Source organism: Dendrobates tinctorius, unplaced genomic scaffold (assembly GCF_039654945.1).
Source record: "Dendrobates tinctorius isolate UK_male_01 unplaced genomic scaffold, ASM3965494v1 ptg000073l, whole genome shotgun sequence".
NCBI classification, from domain to species: domain Eukaryota; kingdom Metazoa; phylum Chordata; class Amphibia; order Anura; family Dendrobatidae; genus Dendrobates; species Dendrobates tinctorius.
The window spans coordinates 33,331,797-33,354,641 of record NW_027361741.1 but is presented as its reverse complement, the minus strand read 5'-3'; the positions used below and the strand labels follow the sequence as shown (position 1 = coordinate 33,354,641).

Sequence of the window (22,845 nt, the reverse complement as noted above, 5' to 3'; positions counted from 1 at the left end):
GAGCCCACACACACACAGCCCCACAGACTCCCGCACACATTCTCCGCCCGCACACAGTCTCCACCCATTACTTGCATTTGCCATAGACATACATTGGACTCGCTACTCATTACAAGTACTCGAGTATTAGGAGCTACTCGTAATGAGTACAGCGAGTCCGAGTATTTCACTACTCGATCATCCCTAGTTGTTATGTTTCTCCAAGCGTGTGACAACAGAGCTTCTTAATTCAGGAACAAACAGGAACAATATATGATAAGCTTAATAGATCAGGAATAAATGTTTGTTTGTCTATATCTGTGCAGCAATTGCAGCAGGCTGCTTCTCTCATACACAGGAAAGCAGGAAATATAGTGACATGCTCTCCCTGTGTGATCCTCTGGGAGTTTTTTTTTTTACTTTATAAACAGCATGCAAATCTAGCAACTAAACATTCATAGACACGAATGGAGTTGTTGCACCAAACATATTCTACCACCCCCACCCAACAATTACTTATCCTGTTAGTCCCATTGCAGTTCTGAAGTCCACAAACTTGGCTCTTGATAATGTCTTTGTCATACCATCTAGAGTTGAGCGAAACAGGTTGGCCAGATTAATAAGTCGCCGACTTATGGCAAAGTCGGGTTTCGCCGACCGAAACCCGACCACAGTGTGAAGTCGGCCATGCGGTTGGCAAAATGAGCGCCAAAGTCGGATTTCCCAGAATGCTTGCGCGTGACTTTTTTTAGCCACTGAGCAAGGACGTACACTGTGGGCAACGAGATGACATGTGCAGCGTCCGGGGAGAGAGAGATTTTGCGCACTTTAAAAAAAAGTGGTCCGGCATGTAGGTGTGTTTACTGTCCTCCACTCCCTGCCGACTTTGCTTCCCCATTGACTTGCATTCGGTTTCATGTTTCAGTCGGACCTTCGACTTTTCACGATAGTCGCCTGATTTCATTCGACTTGACTTTTGAGAAAGTCGGGTTTCATGAAACCTGACTCGACCCTAAAAAAGGCAAAGTCGCTCATCTCTAATACCATCGGCTATCATCTTGTCAGACTTGCAATAAACAAACACGAGTACACCATGTTCCACTAATGTAAGTGGTGATGTTTTGCATTAATGTGCTTATTTCTAGCACTAATCTTCTCACTGCTGGCAAGTATAATGCATCCTTGGTTGTTCTCATAGATAACTGTTGGTTGAGTTAATGGCTTGCCGAAATCTTCCAAAAGTTTTTTCAACCAAATTACTTCTTGACTTGAATAAGCAGCAGACATAATGTTAGGCGCTGGGATTCTCCCTCTGCACAGGATGGATCCCAAGCCTTATCTTCTTCTGCGGGTTCCCATTCAGTCTCGATCGCAGTAGATGCTGCTCAGCAAAGATGTCGGTCTCAACATCTTGCTCAGACTCAAGCTGTGCGCAATGTTACTGCTCCCTCAACATGTTCAGCTAGGGTAACTAACAATAGATAGCAGTGAGCAGTCATTCCTGAGACTAAGTCCAGGATTTGCTCTACTGAGCATGCTCGTGAGGTGGCGACCTCTCATTGGTAGCCGGTCGTCAGCTGCTCAGGTCCTGTGCCAGCTTCGGATTGGCCAGCAAGCAAGGTCCTGTCTGATTGGCACAGTCTATAAAAGGATGCTTGGCGCGCCCGTCAGTGCGCTAAGATCATTCATATTTTCTTTGTGTGTGTCGGTGGGTCAGTTACCACCCTGTATGCACGTGTATCGTTAATAGCACTGCGAGTGCGCGTCTAGACAGGCAGGGTAGGGTGGGAACTCCCACCTGAACTTATCGGCTGCATCGGGCGTCCTCAGGCGCGGGCTCAAAAGCCACCGTGTGTCAGTGCAGGTTCAATCACCAGCGTAGTGGGGGGTAAGTTATGGGGACCCCACTAGCGTCAATTTTTCTATGCTCGTGTGACATCTAACAGGGCATAGCTTAGAGTGCTCTCAGTTTCTGCAATGCTCTGTGGAGTAACAGAGTCAGGTGCTTTGCACTCTGTTCACACTGAGTGACATTTAACTCGGTGTGTTTATAGTGCTTACTCGCGGCTACGCTCCACCATTGTCCTCTAGCTGCGGTTTCGTCATCACCGCACGGTGGACCCTGGGTTGCGAATGCATCTTATTATAATTTACATTTGGTGCGTTCTGCAAAACCTAACAGTATCTTAGCACCAGGGTCTGGCTAGCAATGGCGGATGAGCAGCAGCTTCCATGGAGTTTCCAGCAGCTGGAGAGCAGGTTGTCCGCTTTAGAGCGAGCAATCTCCGCTGTGGATTCTTCCGCAGGAGTGGCGCAGGTAGCCAGTGAAGCCGCTACCAGGGTTTCAGCTGCGGCTCCTGTACCGTTTTTAACACAATTCCCACTCCCCGATAAGTTTTCTTGGGACAGCAAGGTTTGCAGGGGATTCGTGAACCAGTGCTCAATCCAGCTAGAGCTACTGAGTTCACGTTTCTTGTCTGAGCGGGCCAAAGTGGGATTTGTGGTGTCCCTTTTAATGGACACCATTATGGGAATGTCAGGACCTGGTGGTTTGGAGCGCCTTTCGGTTTTTGAGCGCCCTGAAACAGGTCTTTCTGAGACCCCAGGTTACCCATGACGTCGCACTCCAACTCCTGACCCTGACGCAGGGCTCCTTACCGACCAGCCAGTTTGCTATCCGGTTCCGGACAAAAGCTTCCAAACTGAAGTGGCCAGATAAGGTCTTGGTCCAGGTGTTTTGGAGGGATATTGCAGACCATATTAAGGATACAATGGCCACGAGGGAGATCCCCACTATATTGAAGGATTCAATATCTATTTCCACTCGTATTGACCTTCGGTATGCCGAACAAAGGTTGGAACGAGCCTGGTGTAGGCAAAGGATTTGGCTGGCACCAAGTTTTGCCAATCCATTGGGGTCTTCTACTTGGACCAATGAACCGAGTGAACCTCTGGTGGGTCATCAGACGAAGGCTAAGGCCCAAGCCGTTCATTCCTCACCAACTCATCCTGACAATGAGCAGGCTGGTTATGTAACCAACAGATGTGCCAGGCGTCAGAGGGAACTGCTGTCTCTAGTATGTTTAAGGTGACACTGTCCTATGGGTTGGTCTCTCTCTCTGCAGAAGCTTGCATGGATTCCGTGGCAGAGGGTAATTTTATGTCCTCTCCCTTCGCCCTACGACATGCAGTGGTTAATGGTTCAGCGTTAATCTATCAGATCACCCATCAAACCATTCCCCTTTCCCTCGAGTTTTCTCCTAACCATCAGGAGTTAATCTCCTTGCTATTTATCTCCGAGCGTATTGATGAGGTGTTGCTGGGTATGACCTGGATGTGCCACCATTCACCCCATATTGATTGGGCTGCGGGGAGTATACAGGGATGGAGTAGAGCATGCCAGGGACAGTGTCTCAAGGCCCAAGTTCAGATTTGGTTGTCCAAAGTTCCCGCAGATCTAACCTCGCTGCCCAAGCATTACTGGCTGTATGCAGATTTATTTTCTAAAAAGGACGCTGAGACTCTTCCTCCCCATCATCCCTATGATTGCCTGATAGACCTCATCCCGGGGGCAGAGCAACCTCGCGGGCGTGTTTACCCTTTGTCGCTCCCGGAGACTGAGGCAATGTCGGAGTGCATAAGGGAGAATCTGGCAAGGAGTTTTATTAGGAAATCGGTGTCTCCTGCGGGAGCTGGGCTCTTCTTCATCCAAAAGAAGAACAGGGAACTTCATCCCTGCATAGAAATAAGGGTCAGAATGCCATCACTGTCAAGAATAAATATCCTCTGCCATTCATCTCCGAGCTGTTTGACAGACTTCGGGGTGCGAGGATATTTACCAAGTTAGATCTGTGAGGCACCTATAATCTAGTACACATTCGTGAGGGTGACGAGTGGAAGACTGCATTTAACACCCTGGACGGGCATTACAAATACTTGGTAATGCCATTCAGTATCTGTATTGCTCCAGCTTTCTTCCAGGACTTTGTCAATTATATCTTTCTGGAGATGTTATCCACTTCGGTAGTTGTCTATTTGAATGACATCCTTATTTTTTCTCCAGATCTGGATGCTCATCGTAGAGATGTTGCTGTGAAGGGTTAAAACTAAAATCAGTGCTGAAGTTTCGCTTCTCCATTTCTCTGAAGGTTTCGTTTCTTCATTTTTGTTACTGTAAGATAAATTTTTGTAATTGGCATGGGCTGTCATGAAACCAGACTGTTCTCATCAGGTGCAAAGATAAGGGGCTCGGGGGGGATGTATCGCTCTGAATATGCCATTATACTACGCTATCACGGACATATATGCAGTTCCGGTTTTCTTGCAATATTATTGCCTTATAAAGTGAAATGATTTTATTGGTAGTTGAGAACTTTGCATAATTAAGCAAAATATTATAAAAGAAGTGACTACAATAAACGGGTTACTGATCTCTTTGGATTGTCCCATACAGAGACACGTACAGAGACACGTCTCCGTTTGGTCATTTGAGTTGCTAGCAACACTCTGTGGAATAATTTGGACATCACTGGCTCAACCGTGCAGGGTTAATTTAACTCTCTCCCTATCATTGCCAGAGTCTTTGAAATCTTGTGTGCTAAGTCTCTCTGCGCCAAACTTGAGAAGTGTGTCTTTGAGCAGGAGTCCCTACCATTCCTTGGCTATATCATCTCAGCCAAGGGTTTGGCTATGGATCCTGTCAAGGTGGAACTGGCAGGAGCCACATTCCCTTAAAGCGGTGCAGCGCTTTATGGAATTCATTAATTACTACAGCCAGTTCATCCTACACTTTTCTACTCTGGCGGTTCCCTTGGTAGCTCTCACCAAGAAGGGAGCTAACCCTAAGCTATGGTCTAAGGAGGTCTATGAGGCCTTTGTCTCCTTAACACCTTTACCCCCAACGGTGGTTTGCATGTTAATGATCAGGCTAATTTTTACAATTCTGACCATTGTCCCTTTATGAGGTAATAACTCTGGAAAGCTTCCATGGATCCCGGTGATTCTGACAATGTATTCTCGTGACATATTGTACTTCATATTAGTGATAAAATTTCATTGATATAACTTGCGTTTATTTGTGAAAAAACAGAAATTTGGCGAAAATTTTTGAAAATTTCGCCATTTTCATGCCCTTAAATCACAGAGATATGGCACACAAAACACTTAATAAGTAACATTTCCCACATGTTTACTTTACATCAGCACTATTTTGGAAGCAACATTTTTTTTTGTTAGGAAGTTATAAGGGTTAAATTTGACCAGTGATTTCTCATTTTTACAATACCATTTATTTTTAAGGGACCACATCACATTTGAAGTCACTTTGAGGGGTCTCTATAACAGAAAATACCCAAAAGTGACACCATTCTAAAAACTGCACCCCTTAAGGTGCTCAAAACCACATTCAAGAAGTTTACTAACCCTTCAGGTGCTTCACAGGAATTTTTTGAATGCTTAAAAAAATGAACATTTTAACTTTTTTCACAAAAAAATTATTTCAGGGCCAATTTTTTTATTTTACCAAGGGTAACAGGAGAAATTGGACTGGAAAAGTTATTGTGCAATTGGTCCTGAGAATGCTGATGTCTGATATGTGTGGGTAAACCACTGTTTGGGTGCATGGCAGAGCTCGAAAGGGAAGGAGCGCCGTTTCACTTTTTCAACGCAAAATTGGCTGGAATTGAGATTGGATGCCATGTCGCGTTTGGAGAGCCTCTGATGTGCCTGAACAGTGGAAACCCCCCAATTCTAACTCCAACCTTAATCCCAACCCTAACCCTAGCTCTAGCCCTAACTCTAGCCCTAACCCTAATGGGAAAATGGAAATAAATACATTTTTTTAATTTTATTATTTTTCCCTAATTAAGGGGGTGATAAAGGGGGGTTTGATTTACTATTTATAGTGGGTTTTTATGTTTGGCAGCTGTCACACGCTAAAAGACGGTTTTTATTGCAAAAAATAGTTTTTGCATTACCACATTTTGAGAGCTATAATTTTTCCATATTTTGACCCACAGAGTCATGTGATGGCTTATTTTTTTCATGACAAGTTGACATTTTTATTGGTACCATTTTTGGGCACATGATATTTTTTGATCGATTTTTATTCCAATTTTTGGGACTCAGAATGATCAAAACCCAGCAATTCATGAATTTCTCTTGGGGGTGCGTTTACACCGTTCCACGTGTGGTAAAATTGATAAAGCAGTTTTATTCTTTGTGTTAGTATGATGACAGTGTTACCTCATTTATATTTTTTAATGTTTTGGCACTTTTATACAATAAAAACAATTTTCTATAAAATTATTTTTGCATTGCTTTATTCTGCGAGCTATAGCTTTTTTATTTTTTCGCTGATGATGCTGTGTCATGGCTCATTTTTTTGCGGGACAAGATGACATTTTCAGCTGTACCATATTTATTTATATCCATCTTTTTGATCGCGTGTTATTGCACTTTTTGCTCGGCGGTATGATGATAAAGCATTGTTTTTTGCCTTGCTTTTTTTTTTTGAAGGGGTTCACTAAAGGGGTTAACTAGTGGGACAGTTTTATAGGGCGGGTCATTACGGTTGTGGTGATACTAAACATGTGTACTTTTATAGTTTTTTCTATTTACAAAAATGGATTTTTTTTATTTAGGAATTTTTTAAAAATTATTTCTAAAAATGTAATTTTTTAAAAAACTTTTTTACATTGTCACGGGGGGACATTACTATATAAAGTCAGATTGCTGATCTGACACTTTGCACTGCACTATGTCAGATCAGCGATCTGACAGGCACTGCAGGCGGCTTCTCAGCGCCTGCTCTCAGCAAGCACTGAGAAGCCACCTTCCTGCAGGACCCCGAAGGCCCCCGCAGCCATCTTGGATCCGGGGGCCTGCAGGAGGAGGCCCTCTGAACAAAGCGAGCACATCGCGTAGTTCCGTGGGTCTCAGGAAAGCACGCAGGGAGCCCTGCGTGATGCTTCCCTATGCCCCCGGAACACTGCGGTCATGTTTGCTCGCTGTGTGCAAGGGGTTAATGTGCCGGGAGCAGTCCGTGACCGCTCCTGGCACATAGTGCCAGGTGTCTGCTGTGATAATCAACTGACACCCGGCCGCGATCAGCTGCACTCCCCCGTGAGCATAGCTGATCGCTATGATGTACTATCCCATCTATGGGCATTAAGGCCCAGGGCATATGGACGGGATAGTACATCATATGTCAGGAAGGGGTTAAAGTCCCATTTCTCTAGGGCTCCTGTGCTACATCGGCCAGATGTGGATAAGCCCTTTATTCTGGAGGTGGATGCCTTTTCCGTCGGTGTGGGAGCTGTGTTTTACCATAAGGATGCTAACGGTCAGAAATGGCCCTGCTTCTTCTTCCCTAAGTCTTTCTCACTGGCCGAGAATTATTCCATCGGGGACAGGGATCTACTGGCCCTGAAGTTGGTCTTCTTCGAATGGAGATATCTCCTGGAGGGAGCTCGGCATCCCTTCCAGGTTTTCATGGACTAAAAGATTCTGCTTCAACTGCAGATGGCCCAACGGCTAAATTCTCGCCAGGCCAGGTGGTCTCTATTCATCTCTCAATTTACGTTTACCATATACTTTTTCTCAGGGGAGAATTTACGAGCTGACGTCTTGTCCAATTCAGTCATCTCTTCCAAAGAGGGGGACGAGCGATGGCTAATCGTTCCCTCGGAGAGTCTGCGAAAGGTGGCTCCGGTTTCGCTAGAGTCGGTGCCTCCGGGCAAGACTCTTGTACCACCGAATATGCGGCCGGAGGTCCTCTGTTGTGAATTCACTTTCTGGTCTACCTCTGGTTGCTGGTGAAAGTAGTGGAGATGGGGGTATTGACAGAGGGGTCGCGAGTTCTATTTCTGGGCTCCCTCTGGTGGTTACAGAAGGTAATGGAGCTGATCTAATTAACAGAGGCCTGCCACCTGATAATGAGGAGGACGATGAGACATTGGTAGTTTCTGACTGGATTTAAGACAGCCAGCTCCCTCTATCCCTGCTGGTGATTTTTTCCTGCCTCCTGAGGTCTTAGTTTCCAGCTCAGTCCCTGCATGCTCAAGCTAAGTGTTCTTTTGCTATTGTTCACATTTGATTTGGTTTTGTCTATTTCAGTTTTGTGTGGTCAGCCAGCCCCGGCTGGGGCTGTGCTTGAATTTCCATCCTTATGTTACTGTTTGTGCCAGTTTGTTTTTATCCCTTATTAGATTGGCTGCTCTTTGCTCTGTTTTCAGAATATACCAGAGTGCTGATATAGTGGGCAAAGTCTAGTGACTTCAGTATTTTTTCTATCAGACGTGTTGGGCTTTTTTTCAGGTTTTTTTTGCGTGATTGCAGACAGTGTCTTTCCTTTCCTGTCCTGTCTAGTTAGTTTGGGCCCCATCGTTTGTTCAGCCTATTTTCCTACCTGCGTTTGTGTTTTCATCTTGTCTCACTGACAATATATATGTTTGGGGGCTATCTATTCCTTTGGGGTCTGCTCTGGGGCAGTTTAGATTTCCCCTTTCTTGCTTTAGGCTTATTTAGTTCTCCGGCTGTGTTGAGGCGTCTAGAATCATCGTAGGTACGCTCCACGGCTACTGCTAGTTGTCTGGATAGGATCAGGGGTCTGCAATCCGCTTAGTTACCAACCTCTCTGGTTTTCTGTGGCTTAGCTTGGTCTTGCTTTCCTCCTCGGTGACCCAATCATAACAGTCCTCTCTTGGTCTCACACATCTAAGTTGGGTGGGCAATTCGGGACCAAGAGGACAACTGAGCTACTGGTGAGGTCATATTGGTGGCAGCGGATGGTACATCTAGTTTCCCTTCCGCGTGTACCATTGGCACGGGCTCTGGCCGTGCTTTTCATGAAGCATGTCTTCCACCTCCATGGGATGCCTGATAAAATAGACAGTGACCGAAGTCCCCAGTTCGCTTCTTGGTTCTGGAGAGAGCTCTGTCGGTTGCTCAGTATTAAGCTTAATCTCTCTTCAGCATACCATCCTGAGACGAACGGATTGGTGGATAGGGCCAATTAGACTCTGATCACATATTTACGTCACTTTGTCTCTGCCAGGCATGATGACCGGGCATCCTTACTACCATGGACGGAGTTTGCCCTTAATAATGCAGTCGCTGGGCAGACACCGTTCCTCCTTAATTACGGTCAGCATCCACGTGTTCCTGTGCCCATGCCCATTTCGTCTTCTGACTCTAGGGTGGTAGATTGGGCTGTGGAGGCTTGTGACATCTGGGACCGCACACAGGATGCCATTCAGGCCTCTACGGCCTGTGCTTGGCGCGGCAGGCCTTAAAGGTACATATTCCCCTTTTTTCTGCTCTTGGTCTTATTTCACTTAGAGTGCTTTTGCACATATTGCTCACTACCCTTTGCACTTTATATGTTGATTGACAAATATTTTTGTTCTCATGTTCTTTTATCACTTCCAACAATTGTTTGGTTCCATATATACCCGCATGGTATTTTTGTGATTGCACTAACTTTTTTGCACATGATCTGTATGTACCCTGTATATAATAATTTTATATACATTTTTTATTAATTTTTTTCTATGCAGTACATGTGAATGACACTTTTGAGCAATTGGTGGGGATTTTGTATGCATGTCTTTTATACTATTTTATTTCTAAGTACGGGCACATTGCTTCAGTGCTACTGTTTTCCACTTTTGTCCAAATAAAGGTAATTTTATTGAATTAATTAAGTTGTATTGGTACTCTTCTTTGAGGACCTAAATTTGAGTTGTGCTTTTTTTGGTGTTTGGTAAATTCCAAATGGTCTGCCATTCTTCCAATTAGCAACTATAGAGCTCTGGCAAAAATTAAGAGACCACCACATCAAAACCCTGTCATGGGCAGCCCATTCTACAGACCTGAACCCCATTGAAAACCTCTGGAATGTAATCAAAATGATGATGGATAATCACAAGCCATTAAACAAAGAAGAACTGGTGGCAAGCATGCCAAGACACATGAAAGCTGTTTTTAAAAATCATGGTTATTCCACAAAATATTGATTTCTGAACTCTTCCTGAGTTAAAACATTAGTATTGTTGTTTCTAAATGATTATGAACTTGTTTTCTTTGCATTATTTGAGGTCTGAAAGCTTTGTTTTTTTAATTTTGACCATTTCTCCTTTTCAGAAAAAAAACCCCAAAATGTATTGCTTGGAAATTCAGAGACATGTCAGAAGTTTATAGACAACAAGATCAATTTACATTTTACTCAAAAATATACCTATAAAGAGAAAAATCAGGCAAACTGAACATTTGGAAGTGGTCTCTTAATTTTTGCCAGAGCTGTATATTTCTTCTATTTTATACCTAATTTTTATTTTCTGAGCATTGGCCCTAAGGATATAGATATTGGTACGTTCAGTTTGTTCTATTATTTATATAGGAGAATATACAACATCCACTCCTTTGCTACATTTTTCGTATACAAACATTGATCAGCTTGCGATCTTTTAAATCCTTCATCCATCAAAACATTGTTCATTTTCAAGTTCCAAGCTCTTGCCCACTGCTTAAGTCCATAGAGAGATTTTTGCTCTTCACTCTTTTAATATATCCCTCGGGTTGGCTCTTCTTCAATGTCACCATGTAGGAAGGCTATTTTGATGTCAAAATGTCTCACTGTCATCTGTTGAACTGCAGCTACGGACATTAAAGTTCTGAATGTGGTTTGCTTTGCAACTGGAGAAAATGTAGCATCATAATCTTCACCATACTTTTGCGAGTACCCTTTGGCGACCAATCTTGCCATAAACCGGTGAACTTTGCCTTCTGAGTCATATTTGTTGTTGAAGACCCACTTACATCTGATAGCTTTTTTCCCTTGTGGTAGTTCAGTAAGCTCCCATGTCTGGAGTTGGTGAAAGGACTCCATCTCTTCATTAGCAGTATTTATCCACTTCTGTTTCTCGTGAACAGGCAGTTTTTGCATCTCTTGCCATGACTGTGGCTCTGGTTCAGGAAGTGTTCTGACCATATAAGAAAGGTGTTTACCTGGGATACCTTTGTTTGGCCTTTCTGATCTCCTGACTGGAGGTTGACTTGGTTCTTCTGTGTCTTCCTTGGTGGCTTCAGACCTTATCCACACTTCAGTGTTTTCCTTTTAAGCATCTGGGTTTGGTGATTGAGATTCTTGTTTTTGCTTCTTAGGTTGAATAACTGGTGTAACTTCATGGAATTTGAGCGATATAGAGTTTATCAATCTCTACATCCCTGTTGATTGTTACTGTGTTGGTCTCTGGGTGCAGGATTCTGTATCCCTTTTGAGTTTCACTCTAGCCCACCAGGACTCCTTGCTTTCCATGTGATTCCCACTTGGAACGCTTTTCTTTGGGAAAATACATAAACGTTTTGCTTCCAAATATCCTGAGGTGCTTCAGGTTAGGCTTCTCGCAGTTCCATAGCTCATGTGGAGTTCTATTTGTGGCTTTACCTGGCACTCTGTTTTGAAGATAGAAAACTGGCATGATGGCTTCTCACCAATCCGTTGTAGGTAGATTCGCATCAAACAACATACTTCTCCCACTTTCACTCAGGGTTGTATGGAATGGTAGTCTGGAACATGATTACATCCTTTTTCAAAATGGGTTGCACCTTACCACTTGTATATTCGGTTCCATTATCAGCACGCAGGGCTTTTGGCATTCTTCCAAATTTGTTAAACACTACAGCAAGATATTTTTCAAGTTTCTGTGGAACTTCATCCTTACCGTGTAGCAGGTAGGTGACTGTATATCTGGAGAAGTCATCAATAAATGTGAGAAAATATCTCTTCTTGCTAGGAGTTTGAACACTCGTTGAACCGCATACATTTGTACATATCAGATTCAGAGGCTGTGCAGATCTAGTGGTGCTTATTTTAGGAAAGGATTTTCTTGACATTTTCTCTTTAAGACAGCTAGTGCACTTTATCATTTGACTAATCTGGTTGAATTCAATACCATTTGCAAGTTGAGCTAGGTTCCTTACTGCTTGTGGGTCTCTGTGCCCAAGACGTCTGTGCAATACATGGATACAGTTCTTATTTAGATCTCGTCTAGCACTGTACACTCTTTCTTTGCATTTTAGCTGTGAAAGTTCATCTTGGATTTTTCCTTCTGCAAGAGTGTGACCCTTCTTTGAGATGATGCAGCTGTTATCTTTAAAAGTAACTACATTCCCCTTTTGCATGAGCTTCTTTACTGACAGAAGATTGCTTTCAAGGCTGGGAACATGGAGAACATCCTTTATTGGGATCTTTCTGTTTTGTGCTGATGAAACTGGACAGTGGAGGTAGACATCTCTTACTCCTTCTGAAGTCATATAGTGACCATTAGCTAAGATGACCTATTCTGACTTGTTTTCATTAAAGTCAGTGAAGAAATCCTTGTTATTTGTCATATGACTGCTTGCACCAGAATCTATATACCATATATGCTTTGCAGATGGGCCTGTATGACATTAATTGCAGCTTTAACACATGCAGAATCTTCCTTTACAGCTGTTTTAACCCTTTGATGACTGTTCTGATTATTAAGCTGACTCATTCTTGCTTTCCAAATTCTGCAGTCTGCTTTAAGGTGGCCTGGCTTTTTACAGACAAAAAATACACAAGTTTCTCTTAGATTGCTCATTTATTTAGGGAAATCCTGTGTCTTTAATGCTGTTTCTGCTCTGGATTCATTAGTGCTGCTTACATGCTGCTTTTTTCTCTTGAATTCATCCACAAGTTTGCCTTTAACATACTCTAGTGTCAGTTTATCATCTGCGTTGCTGCCTCCTCTTGATTTGAATCCCGGCGCCTGCACTGTAACCGACATCAGGCTATTGCGCCTATGTGTTGCGGAGGAACCAGCCCCGCAGTGTGAATACATCATAACACACTGTGGGGCGGGGTCTAGGGCCTCCACAATGCGCAGGCACAATAGCTTGATGTCGGCTCTCGGGCAGCGCGCACTGCACATGCCCGAGAACACTTGTTACAGCGCAGGCGCCGGGATTCAAATCAAGAGGAGGCAGCGTCACACGGGGCATCATGATTGACAGATAGTGGGCAGCGCCGAGGCCTCGGACAGGCATGAATGACGGATGGTAGGTGGCTGATACTGGGGGACACAACATACCTGTGGGACACATTACAGGTATGAGGAGCCAATTATAAAAGTCAATATTTTGGCATTACTAGGGGGTCAGAAAAAGAAGAGCCACCTTCACAGAATGCAGCCTTAGTGCTGCTGAAGGTGGCTTTTTAACTGTAAAACGCCCTGGGGGGGGGGGTGACAGGTTCCCTTTAAGAGGGTACCTGAAAGAATTCATATTTATTTCACATCCCAAGCCGAAGAAAGATCACTGATGTATACTCAGCTCATGTTTCCACTGCTGGAAATGTTATTAAGAGGAAAGATAATCCTTTATCATTGTGTCACATTATTTTCTATTTTCAGCACTATTTCTACTTGTGTTGTAGAAACTAGGGTGGCAAAAATGAAATCGGCACTAGTTTTAATAGTACCATGTACGGATTCAAAACAAATTTTGTGCCTATTTTTGTTATGGTTATGATGCTATTTATTATTTTTTATGCTTTGCTTATATGATGCCTGAGTCTGGTTACATTTTTGCAATTTCAATATCACACAGATATTTTGCATTTAGAGGTAACACAATGGTAGCAGTCACATCTGGATCCTGATGATTGTGGGGGCATATAGCTCTCTGTGCTCTTTAAACTTACCAGTAACATTAATAGCCTATGCTAAGTTAGTGGCCTGGTTCTTACTTTGAGTTCAAGTCAGGTAAAGCTTCTTTTTCTCCCATTTTCAATGAAAATTTAGTGCTTTATATCAATTGTTATTAGAATCTTTCAATCTTTCAGCAGCAGCAGTGATGATCTTTCATTATTGTAGTCTTTACATTTCTGCTATCATTGGCCCTGAGATGAAACTAAGGTGAATAATGACAAAATACTATATCTCTCAAGGTAAGAGCATTCTATTAGAAATCATAAATTCTCTTCTAGGTCTGCCTACGGCATGTACGTTGAGTTTGTGTAATGTATTAGATTGTCAAAATGTTTGTGCGAGTATATGTACAAATGTGTGATATACAGTACTGTGCAAAGGTTTGGGAAAAATGCTGCAAAGTATGAATGTTTTTAAAAATCGAAGTGTTAATAGTAAATTGTTATGAATTAACACAATGAAAAATGAACAAAAGAAAAATAAAGAAAAAATAAATATTCAATATCTTTATACTTGCCTCTAGTGTAACATCATCAAAACATCATTTTTTCTAGGTACACTTGCACCCAGTTTTTGAAGGATCATAACAAGGAGGTTCTAAAAATTTTGTAGAACTGACTACAAATGTGTGGATTTTGGCATGCATCAATCCTTCTGTCTCTTCATGTAATCCCAGAGAGACTCGATTATGTTGAGATCAAGGCTCTGTGGGACAATTAATCACTTCCAGGAGTCCTTATTCTTCTTCATGCTGAAGATAGTTCTATATCATTTTGAAAGTATCCTTGTGGATATTTGGGGGTTTTGTTAAATTTGAAGCCAATCAGAAGCATAGCTGATGGTATTGTATGATGGATAAGAACCTGTCTGTATTTCTCAGCATCTTGACCAAATCTGCAACTCCATTTGTGAAATTTAGCCAACAATTTGCAAACTATCTTCTGCTATAGCCAAATATTTTACATTTTGACTCATAGACCATAGAACTTGCCGGCAAAGATCCCAAGGACATACAGCCACTGTCATTAAGAACTATTTTCAGAATAAAGAAGGAGTCTTGTCTGGGATTACAGGTGGAGACAGGGATTTGCCCAAGCCTTCACCCGCAGAAGATATGCAAAAGATATGTGGAACAACTTCACTACTGAGTTCCTTCAAAAACTGTTTGCAAGTGTACCTATAAGAATTGATGCTTTGATACAGTTTTGAAGGCAAAATAGTTTCCTGGTGCCAGCAAAGTGAATAAAAATCCTGCAGTCTCAAGCACACATTGCTTATTTTTCACTTGCACATTTGGTGCAGATTTAAACCTTCAGTATGTCAATTCTTTCAGTTTCTGCTGAAGATTTCACCCATACTAATGAGCTGGGAGTATTCCACCTCTAAAATGCATGTAAAAAACTCTACAAAAATGCATCTATTTTACACTGCTTTTTTTCTACGAAGAGTTGCAGAAACGTGTGCACATGCCCTTAAAGGGAATCTGTCACGATGTTTCTCCTCTGTAATTCAAGAGCCCCATGATGTCAGGGAATAGAGACTGATTACAGGACTCTGATAGTCATGGAAACTCATCATCACCCCACGATTGTGCTCTTAGGCTGGCAATGTGCTGACAGAGGGTATGATCTCTCTCTGTCAAACTTCTCACATGCCACTGTCACTATTGGGACATAAGTATCCTCCAAATTGTGGGAAACCACTTGCCATTTGGATGCACAGTTATGTCTATTTGAGGAAAGGGGTAAAAAAGAAAATTGCAGTGTAGTGAAATTCAGCTGCCCATCTTTACTGTCCACAATTGCAGGTGCAGTGTCACAAGAATATTTTTGGTTACTGTCACTCAGATAGATACATAATCTTAGCTTGAATACACACAAGATGGTCCTGTCACTTAACATTGCAAAATTAACCAGATAATCACTGACCTCAGGGAGACCAGTCAAAGAAAACACTGCGGCAGCCAGCAAAGGCACTCAATCAGTGAAATCCTAGGTGCAATGCTCCCTGGGAAATACAAATATGCAAATAAAGTACGTGGAGCCTCATTTAAGAGTCTCAAACATGGGACTAGCCAGATCTTCCTCCAGGGAAGGACCCAGCCAAGGAGTGGCTCCTTTCGGAAACCACCATTACCACCATATTAAGTGGCCCTATAAGTCAATATCCAGCTCTTTATGAGTTTACAGATATGACAAGGATGGATACCTGGCCTTGGTATTTCCCTTGTCATATCTGTAAACGCATAAAGAGCTGGATATTGACTTATAGGGCCACTTAATATGGTGGTAATGGTGGTTTCCGAAAGGAGCCACTCCTTGGCTGGGTCCTTCCCTGGAGGAAGATCTGGCTAGTCCCATGTTTGAGACTCTTAAATGAGGCTCCACGTACTTTATTTGCATATTTGTATTTCCCAGGGAGCAATGCACCTAGGATTTCACTAATTGAGCACCTTTGCCGGCTGCCGCAGTGTTTTCTTTCACTGGTCTCCCTGAGGTCAGTGATTGTTTCGTGATGTTGGTCTACTAGGCATGGCTCCCACCTAGCCAGAATCCTACTCCACACTGATGAGGGGCAACACCCCGAAACAGCTGTCTGTGGATGGATACCTGGCCTTGGTATTTCCCTTGTCATATCTGTAAACTCGTAAAGAGCTGGATATTGACTTATAGGGCCACTTAATATGGTGGTAATGGTGGTTTCCGAAAGGAGCCACTCCTTGGCTGGGTCCTTCCCTGGAGGAAGATCTGACTAGTCCCGTGTTTGAGATTCTTAAATGAGGCTCCACGGACTTTATTTGCATATTAAAATTTACCAGATAAAACACTCCACAATTGTATAATCTGCAGTCAGGTCTCTGTGCTCAATACTGGGGTCGCATCAAGGCCGCATCCAGGACCCAGTTACGTCACACACTGGCAACCTATCAATCCACTCCTACTCAATCTCAAGTGGCCTTACAGCTCAACCAGCCCGTGCCATCGCATCTAATTCTTTATTACTCTGGCTTAAACCCCTCTCTAAAGCTGGTTTCACATTTGCGTCTGTTTGCACAGCGTTTCATCCGCAGCAATCCGTATGCATCATATTTGCTTATCTTTAATATGTTGTGTGGAGGGGTATGCATTTGCATGAAAACCCATACGCATGCGTCATTTTGGGATGTGCGGCGGTATCTGGCGAAGCAACATGTTGCATTTTTTTGTCACGTCAAAAATTGGTCAAATATGCGCAGGCGGGCTCATGCGGATGAGTGCGTAAAAAAAGCATTACTGTCTATGGAAACGCATGCGTACACAAGGACATGCATACACATGCATTCGAAACGCATGCGTTTTTCACATAATCATGTCCGGGAAATGAGACATCCATTGGGTGTGGTTTGTGTCAAGGAAATTCTCCGAACACATGTGCTGAAAAAAAACCCACAAACACATGCAAAAACGCATGCAAACGCAGCTTTTTTTGCCATCATGCATAAGCTGATGCGGATAAAAAAATGCTGCGTAAACATTGCGTTTGCATGCGTTTTGACATGCATTTGCGCATGCAGATGTTACGCTGCGCGCACAAACTCTAATGTGAACCTAGCCTAAGGCCTGTTTCACACTTGCTTTTTTTTGCAGCGCGTTTTTCCCGCAAAAAAACGCATTGAAAAACGCATACAAAAGCATACAACTGCTGCGTTTTTTTCAAGCATTTTTATGAGCATGCATGAAAAAAACGCAGCGTTTTTAAGCGTTTGTATGCGTTTTAAGTGCGTTTTTACCGCGTTTGCGTTTTTTTCCAACATTAGGTGGCCACTCACACTAACCCAAACCATGACTTTACTAACCCTAACCCTGACCCTAACCCTAACCCTGACCCTAACCCTAACCCTTAACCAAACCATACTTAACCCTAACCCTGACCCTAACCCTAACCCTAACCCTAACCCTGACCCTAACCAAACCATACTTAACCCTAACCCTGACCCTAACCCTAACCCTGACCCTAACCCTAACCCTAACCCTTAACCAAACCATACTTAACCCTAACCCTGACCCTAACCCTGACCCTAACCCTAACCCTAACCCTGACCCTAACCCTAACCCTAACCCTGACCCTAACCCTTAACCAAACCATACTTGACCCTAACCCTGACCCTAACCCTAACCCTAACCCTAACCCTGACCCTAACCCTAACCCTAACCCTAACCCTGACCCTAACCCTAACCCTAACCCTAACCCTTAACCAAACCATACTTAACCCTAACCCTGACCCTAACCCTTAACCAAACCATACTTAACCTTAACCCTAACCCTGACCCTAACCCTAACCCTAACCCTAACCCTGACCCTAACCATACTTAACCCTAACCCTGACCCTAACCCTGACCCTAACCCTAACCCTAACCCTAACCCTAACCCTAACCCTTAACCAAACCATACTTAACCCTAACCCTGACCCTAACCCTGACCCTAACCCTAACCCTGACCCTAACCCTTAACCAAACCATACTTAACCCTAACCCTGACCCTAACCCTAACCCTAACCCTAACCCAACCATACTTAACCCTAACCCTGACCCTAACCCTTAACCAAACCATACTTAACCTTAACCCTAACCCTAACCCTAACCCTGACCCTAACCCTAACCCTAACCCTGACCCTAACCCTAACCCTAACCCTTAACCAAACCATACTTAACCCTAACCCTGACCCTAACCCTTAACCAAACCATACTTAACCCTAACCCTGACCCTAACCCTTAACCAAACCATACTTAACCTTAACCCTAACCCTAACCCTGACCCTAACCCTAACCCTAACCCTAACCCTTAACCAAACCATGCTTAACCCTAACCCTGACCCTAACCCTGACCCTAACCCTAACCCTAACCCTTAACCAAACCATACTTAACCTTAACCCTAACCCTAACCCTGACCCTAACCCTAACCCTAACCCTAACCCTAACCCTAAACCCCCTTAACTAACACTAACTTTACCCAAACCCCTAAATTCCATTGTTTAAACTAATGGTAAAAAAAAAACGCATGTGCAAAAAAACGCATACATAAGCATGCCAATGCGCACATATGCTCACCATTGACTTATAATGGGTGTCTTGCTGTAAAAAAACGCATTGCGCGCGCATGCGTTTTTTTGAGGCAAATCGGACGCACAAAAAATGCAACAAGTTGCATTTTGTGCGCCCGAGCGCATACCGCAAAAAAACGCATGCGCGGTAAAACGCGTACAAACGCATGTGTATGCGCACATAAGTGCATCCCATGCAAAGTATAGGAAAAAAAAAACGCATGCGCTATTTAGCGCTAAATTACCGCGAAAAAAAACGCAAATGTGAAACCAGCCTAAGGCCTTTTTTTTCAATGCTGTTTGCACTAAGGGACCCAAATTACTTCTCTCTAGTCTAGACCATAATTTCAAGGGTCGTAGCTTGGAGCAGGCCATAATATTAGAGGCCCTTATTTTCTCCACCCAATCCTTGTCTTTAAGACTTTTAAGATCCTACACTTCCAGGGCTCTTGGCCCCTATCACTTTCGCTCTGCTTTTCTAGACTCACAGCCACACTATCCCCACAGGCACTAAAGTAGCTACTTGTGGGCAGAGTGCGCAGTCCTCCCGGGCCCCACGCTCAGAGGGGCTCACCCGAAACTGCGCTACCCTTATCTGTACGTGATAAGTTAGGCTGTGCGGTAGAGGAGGGAGACATGATCTCCCTGCACTACTGCTCTCCTTTCTGTAGCGGGAGGGGGGGCACTGTAAGTCACTATCTGTAATGGTACTGTAATCTCTTACATGTTATGCAGGCTGGCTCAGGGATAGGAAACGAGGGGTGGTTGTTAATGGAACACACTCGGACTGGATCACAATTAACAGGGAGGTACCACAGGGGTCGATGTTAGGCCCACTGATTTTTAACATAGAGAGTAGAATTTCAATATTTGCAGATGACACTAAACTCTGCAGGGTAATCAATACAGAGGAGGACAATTTAATATTACAGGAGGATTTATGTAAACTAGATGCTTGGGCTGATAAATGGCAAATGAGCTTTACTGGGGATAAATGTAAGGTCATGCACTTGGGTAGAACGAACAAGATGTATAATTATGTGTTTAATTGTAAAACACTGGGCAAAACTGTCAGTGAAAAAGACCTGGGTGTATGGGTGGACCACAAACTCACATTTAGTGGCCAGTGTCAGGCAGCTGCTGCAAAGGCAAATAAAATAATGGGATGCATTAAAAGAGGCATAGATGCTCATAACAGGATAACATAATTTTACCCCTATATAAGTCACTAGTGTGACCACAATTAGAATACTGTGTACAGTTCTGGTCACCGGTGTATAAGAAAGACATAGCTGAACTGGAGCAGGTGGAGAGTAGAGCGACTAAGGTTATTAGGGAACTGGAGGGTCTGCAATACCAAGACAGGTTATTACACTTGGGGTTATTTAGTTTGGAAAAACGAAGGCTTTGGGGTGATCTTATTACAATGTATAAATATATGCGGGGACAATACAAAGACCTTTCTAATGATCTTTTTACTCTTAGACCTGTGACGGGGACAAGGGGGCATCCTCTACGCCTGGAGGAAAGAAGGTTTAATCATAATCACAGAGGCGGATTCTTTACTGTAAGAGCAGTGAGACTATGGAACTCTCTGCCGTATGATGTTGTAATGAGTGATTCACTACTAAACTAGACTCAGGCACAAACAATTAAACCACATGCACAACATAGGCCTCCAAAAGTAGCTCCTTTCTAGTCATCACAGAAATGGCACGTCATAGCCCTGAGTTTGAGCTCGCATTTGCTCTAATTTGCAAAGCCAAATTCACTTCAAAAACTAATTATACCTGGTGACTATCAAAACAGCCTTTCAAGCCCCACACTCCGCCTTCTAGTTTCCAGCCCAATGCTATTCCTCAGCAGGCAAATCTCCATTGATCTTGATGCAAAACCATCCCCGTCTTCCCATGCAGTGCAATGGTCCATGATGGAACAAACTTCAGGCCTAATTCTCTAAGGCCGCTTTCACACTTCAGGCTTTCGGTATCCGGCATGGTGCGGCGAAAAACCCGACTGCCGGATCCGGCCACAAACGCAGACACCGGATCCTTCTTTCTGCCGGATATATTCCTGGCAGAGAAGGTTTCCGGACATGCGCAGTGCGAAAAACCGGTCCGACGTTGGGAAAAAATGTTGCATGCAACGTTTTTTCCAGACACCGGACTGGCTATTTTCTCCGGATCCGGAAAAAAACGGACGCGCCGCATTGCCATCCAGCGCAATGCGGCAGCAATGAAACAGCACGGGGAAAAAGCCGGCAGTCCAGTTTTTCGCCGCACCATGCCGGATACCGAAAGCCTGAAGTGTGAAAGCGGCCTTACATGCCAAGTGTAGCACAAATCGGCACCACACATGGCATGAGGATTGGTAGAGGCCCCACACTTCCGCCTATTCGTACAACAGCTTCTTTTATTTTAACTCTTGCCTAGTCCTCTGAGCAGACTGTATTACAGTACGATTGCACAGCACATCTCTCACTGCTTTTTGGGCCTACACCACTATCTGTAACACCTCTGCAGCCATCAGCCAACAGCTGGCCTACACCATCCTTACCTGGCATTACAAAAGTATCACAACCTGCCAGTTAGGCAACCTGTAAAAAAACCTTATGTACACAACATAACATAAACCAGATAAATTGCATGCAGGCCATGACAAATAAACCACTGATCAGCCCCTCGGATAGCTTAATTTATAACCCTGTCAGGGGGATCGGATGGCTTCGTTGCCCTACTTACGTAACAGTGAGAGCCAGCATCAGCAGAGGTCTCATCTGCTCCATGTGCACCACAGAAATAAATCTAGGTTTACCTTAATACCTCAATCATTCCACCAGAGACTCTTTATAATGGAGCTTTATAGATGTTTCACATCAGATATTTCAGTGAATTCTATTCATCTTTCCATGCCTGGTTACCGTTACCCATGCTATATTACGTTTCTCCATGTTTCACACATGCTGCATATAGGACATTCTCATTTGGACATTTGTTTGCTCCAAATGTACAACAAGCAGATATATTTTAGAAGCAATTTGACTTAGATACCTTTATTTCATGCTTACAGTTCTATCACTACTTGTATCTTGAGCTCAATGCTGGCACATCGTGAGATGGCTATATTTATAAAGTGAGTCAACAAGCATAAACTAGAAGCACAGTATGTTCTGCTGAATTATCACTTTCTTTTACCCATCATTAATTATAATAGTAACAACGATAATAATAATAATAATATTTATAATAGTAATATGAATGATGATGATATTTGTATTTCTTATAAAATAATAAAACACATTAGAAAACTAAAATACTCTTGCTAATGAGAAATGAAATGATATGTATCTGGCTACATATATGTATTGATAACTATTAGTACTTACCATTATAGAAAATACAAATGCGACAATGTTTATTGGGTAAGCTGGACAAAAGCAGGAAAATATTGAAAGGATCAGGTAATTGCTGGGCATAGGACCGTGAGGAGATTCATCTGTGTTAGTTTCCGGGCTTTCCTCTAAAGCCCTTTTGATTTCTGGATTGCATGGAGTTTGAGACATGGAAAATTTCAGTGTTCAGAAATTGGTCTATCCAGAAAAGTTCAGCTGTGCAGTTTGAGGCTTAGGGGCGGCTGTGTAACCCAAGTTAAGAGTTCAAGGAAGAAGTGATCTCATTTCGGCTGATGCCTGATCAGCAAAGGAGAAGAAGACTGGCTATAAGTGCATGAACTCAAAGACATGCAAATAGGCATGAGTGAAATGCAGATCAGGCCTGTTAGGTTGAATCATTAAAATAAAATAAAAAACAATATAACTGAAGTTATCAATAAACGTTCTTACAAATTGATTTTCATTATAATTTAGTACGTTTCACGCTAAATTTTTACCCTTAGATTGGATTCACACTACCGATTTTAAAATCGTTCTGATTTTGTTCCTGCAAAGTCGGACAAGTGTAATGCAAGTAAGGCTTCTTTCACACATCAGTTTTTTGCCATCAGTCACAATCCGTCAAAGCGTGAAAAAAACGGTTCCTGTGAAGATTGCAAAA

The 22,845-nt window shown here is 43.1% G+C and overlaps 1 protein-coding gene across 1 annotated transcript in view; it reads right to left on the bottom strand.

The window, feature by feature from the left end:
- Nucleotides 1-22,501, bottom strand: part of TMEM233 (transmembrane protein 233) — a 126,845-nt gene extending 104,344 nt beyond the window's left edge. Inside the window, exon 1 of the mRNA XM_073582848.1 lies at nucleotides 22,179-22,501. Coding sequence (XP_073438949.1) covers nucleotides 22,179-22,355 — 177 coding nt within the window. The 5' untranslated portion in view covers nucleotides 22,356-22,501. The remainder of the gene's footprint in view (nucleotides 1-22,178) is intronic.
- Nucleotides 22,502-22,845: the final 344 nt, after the last annotated feature.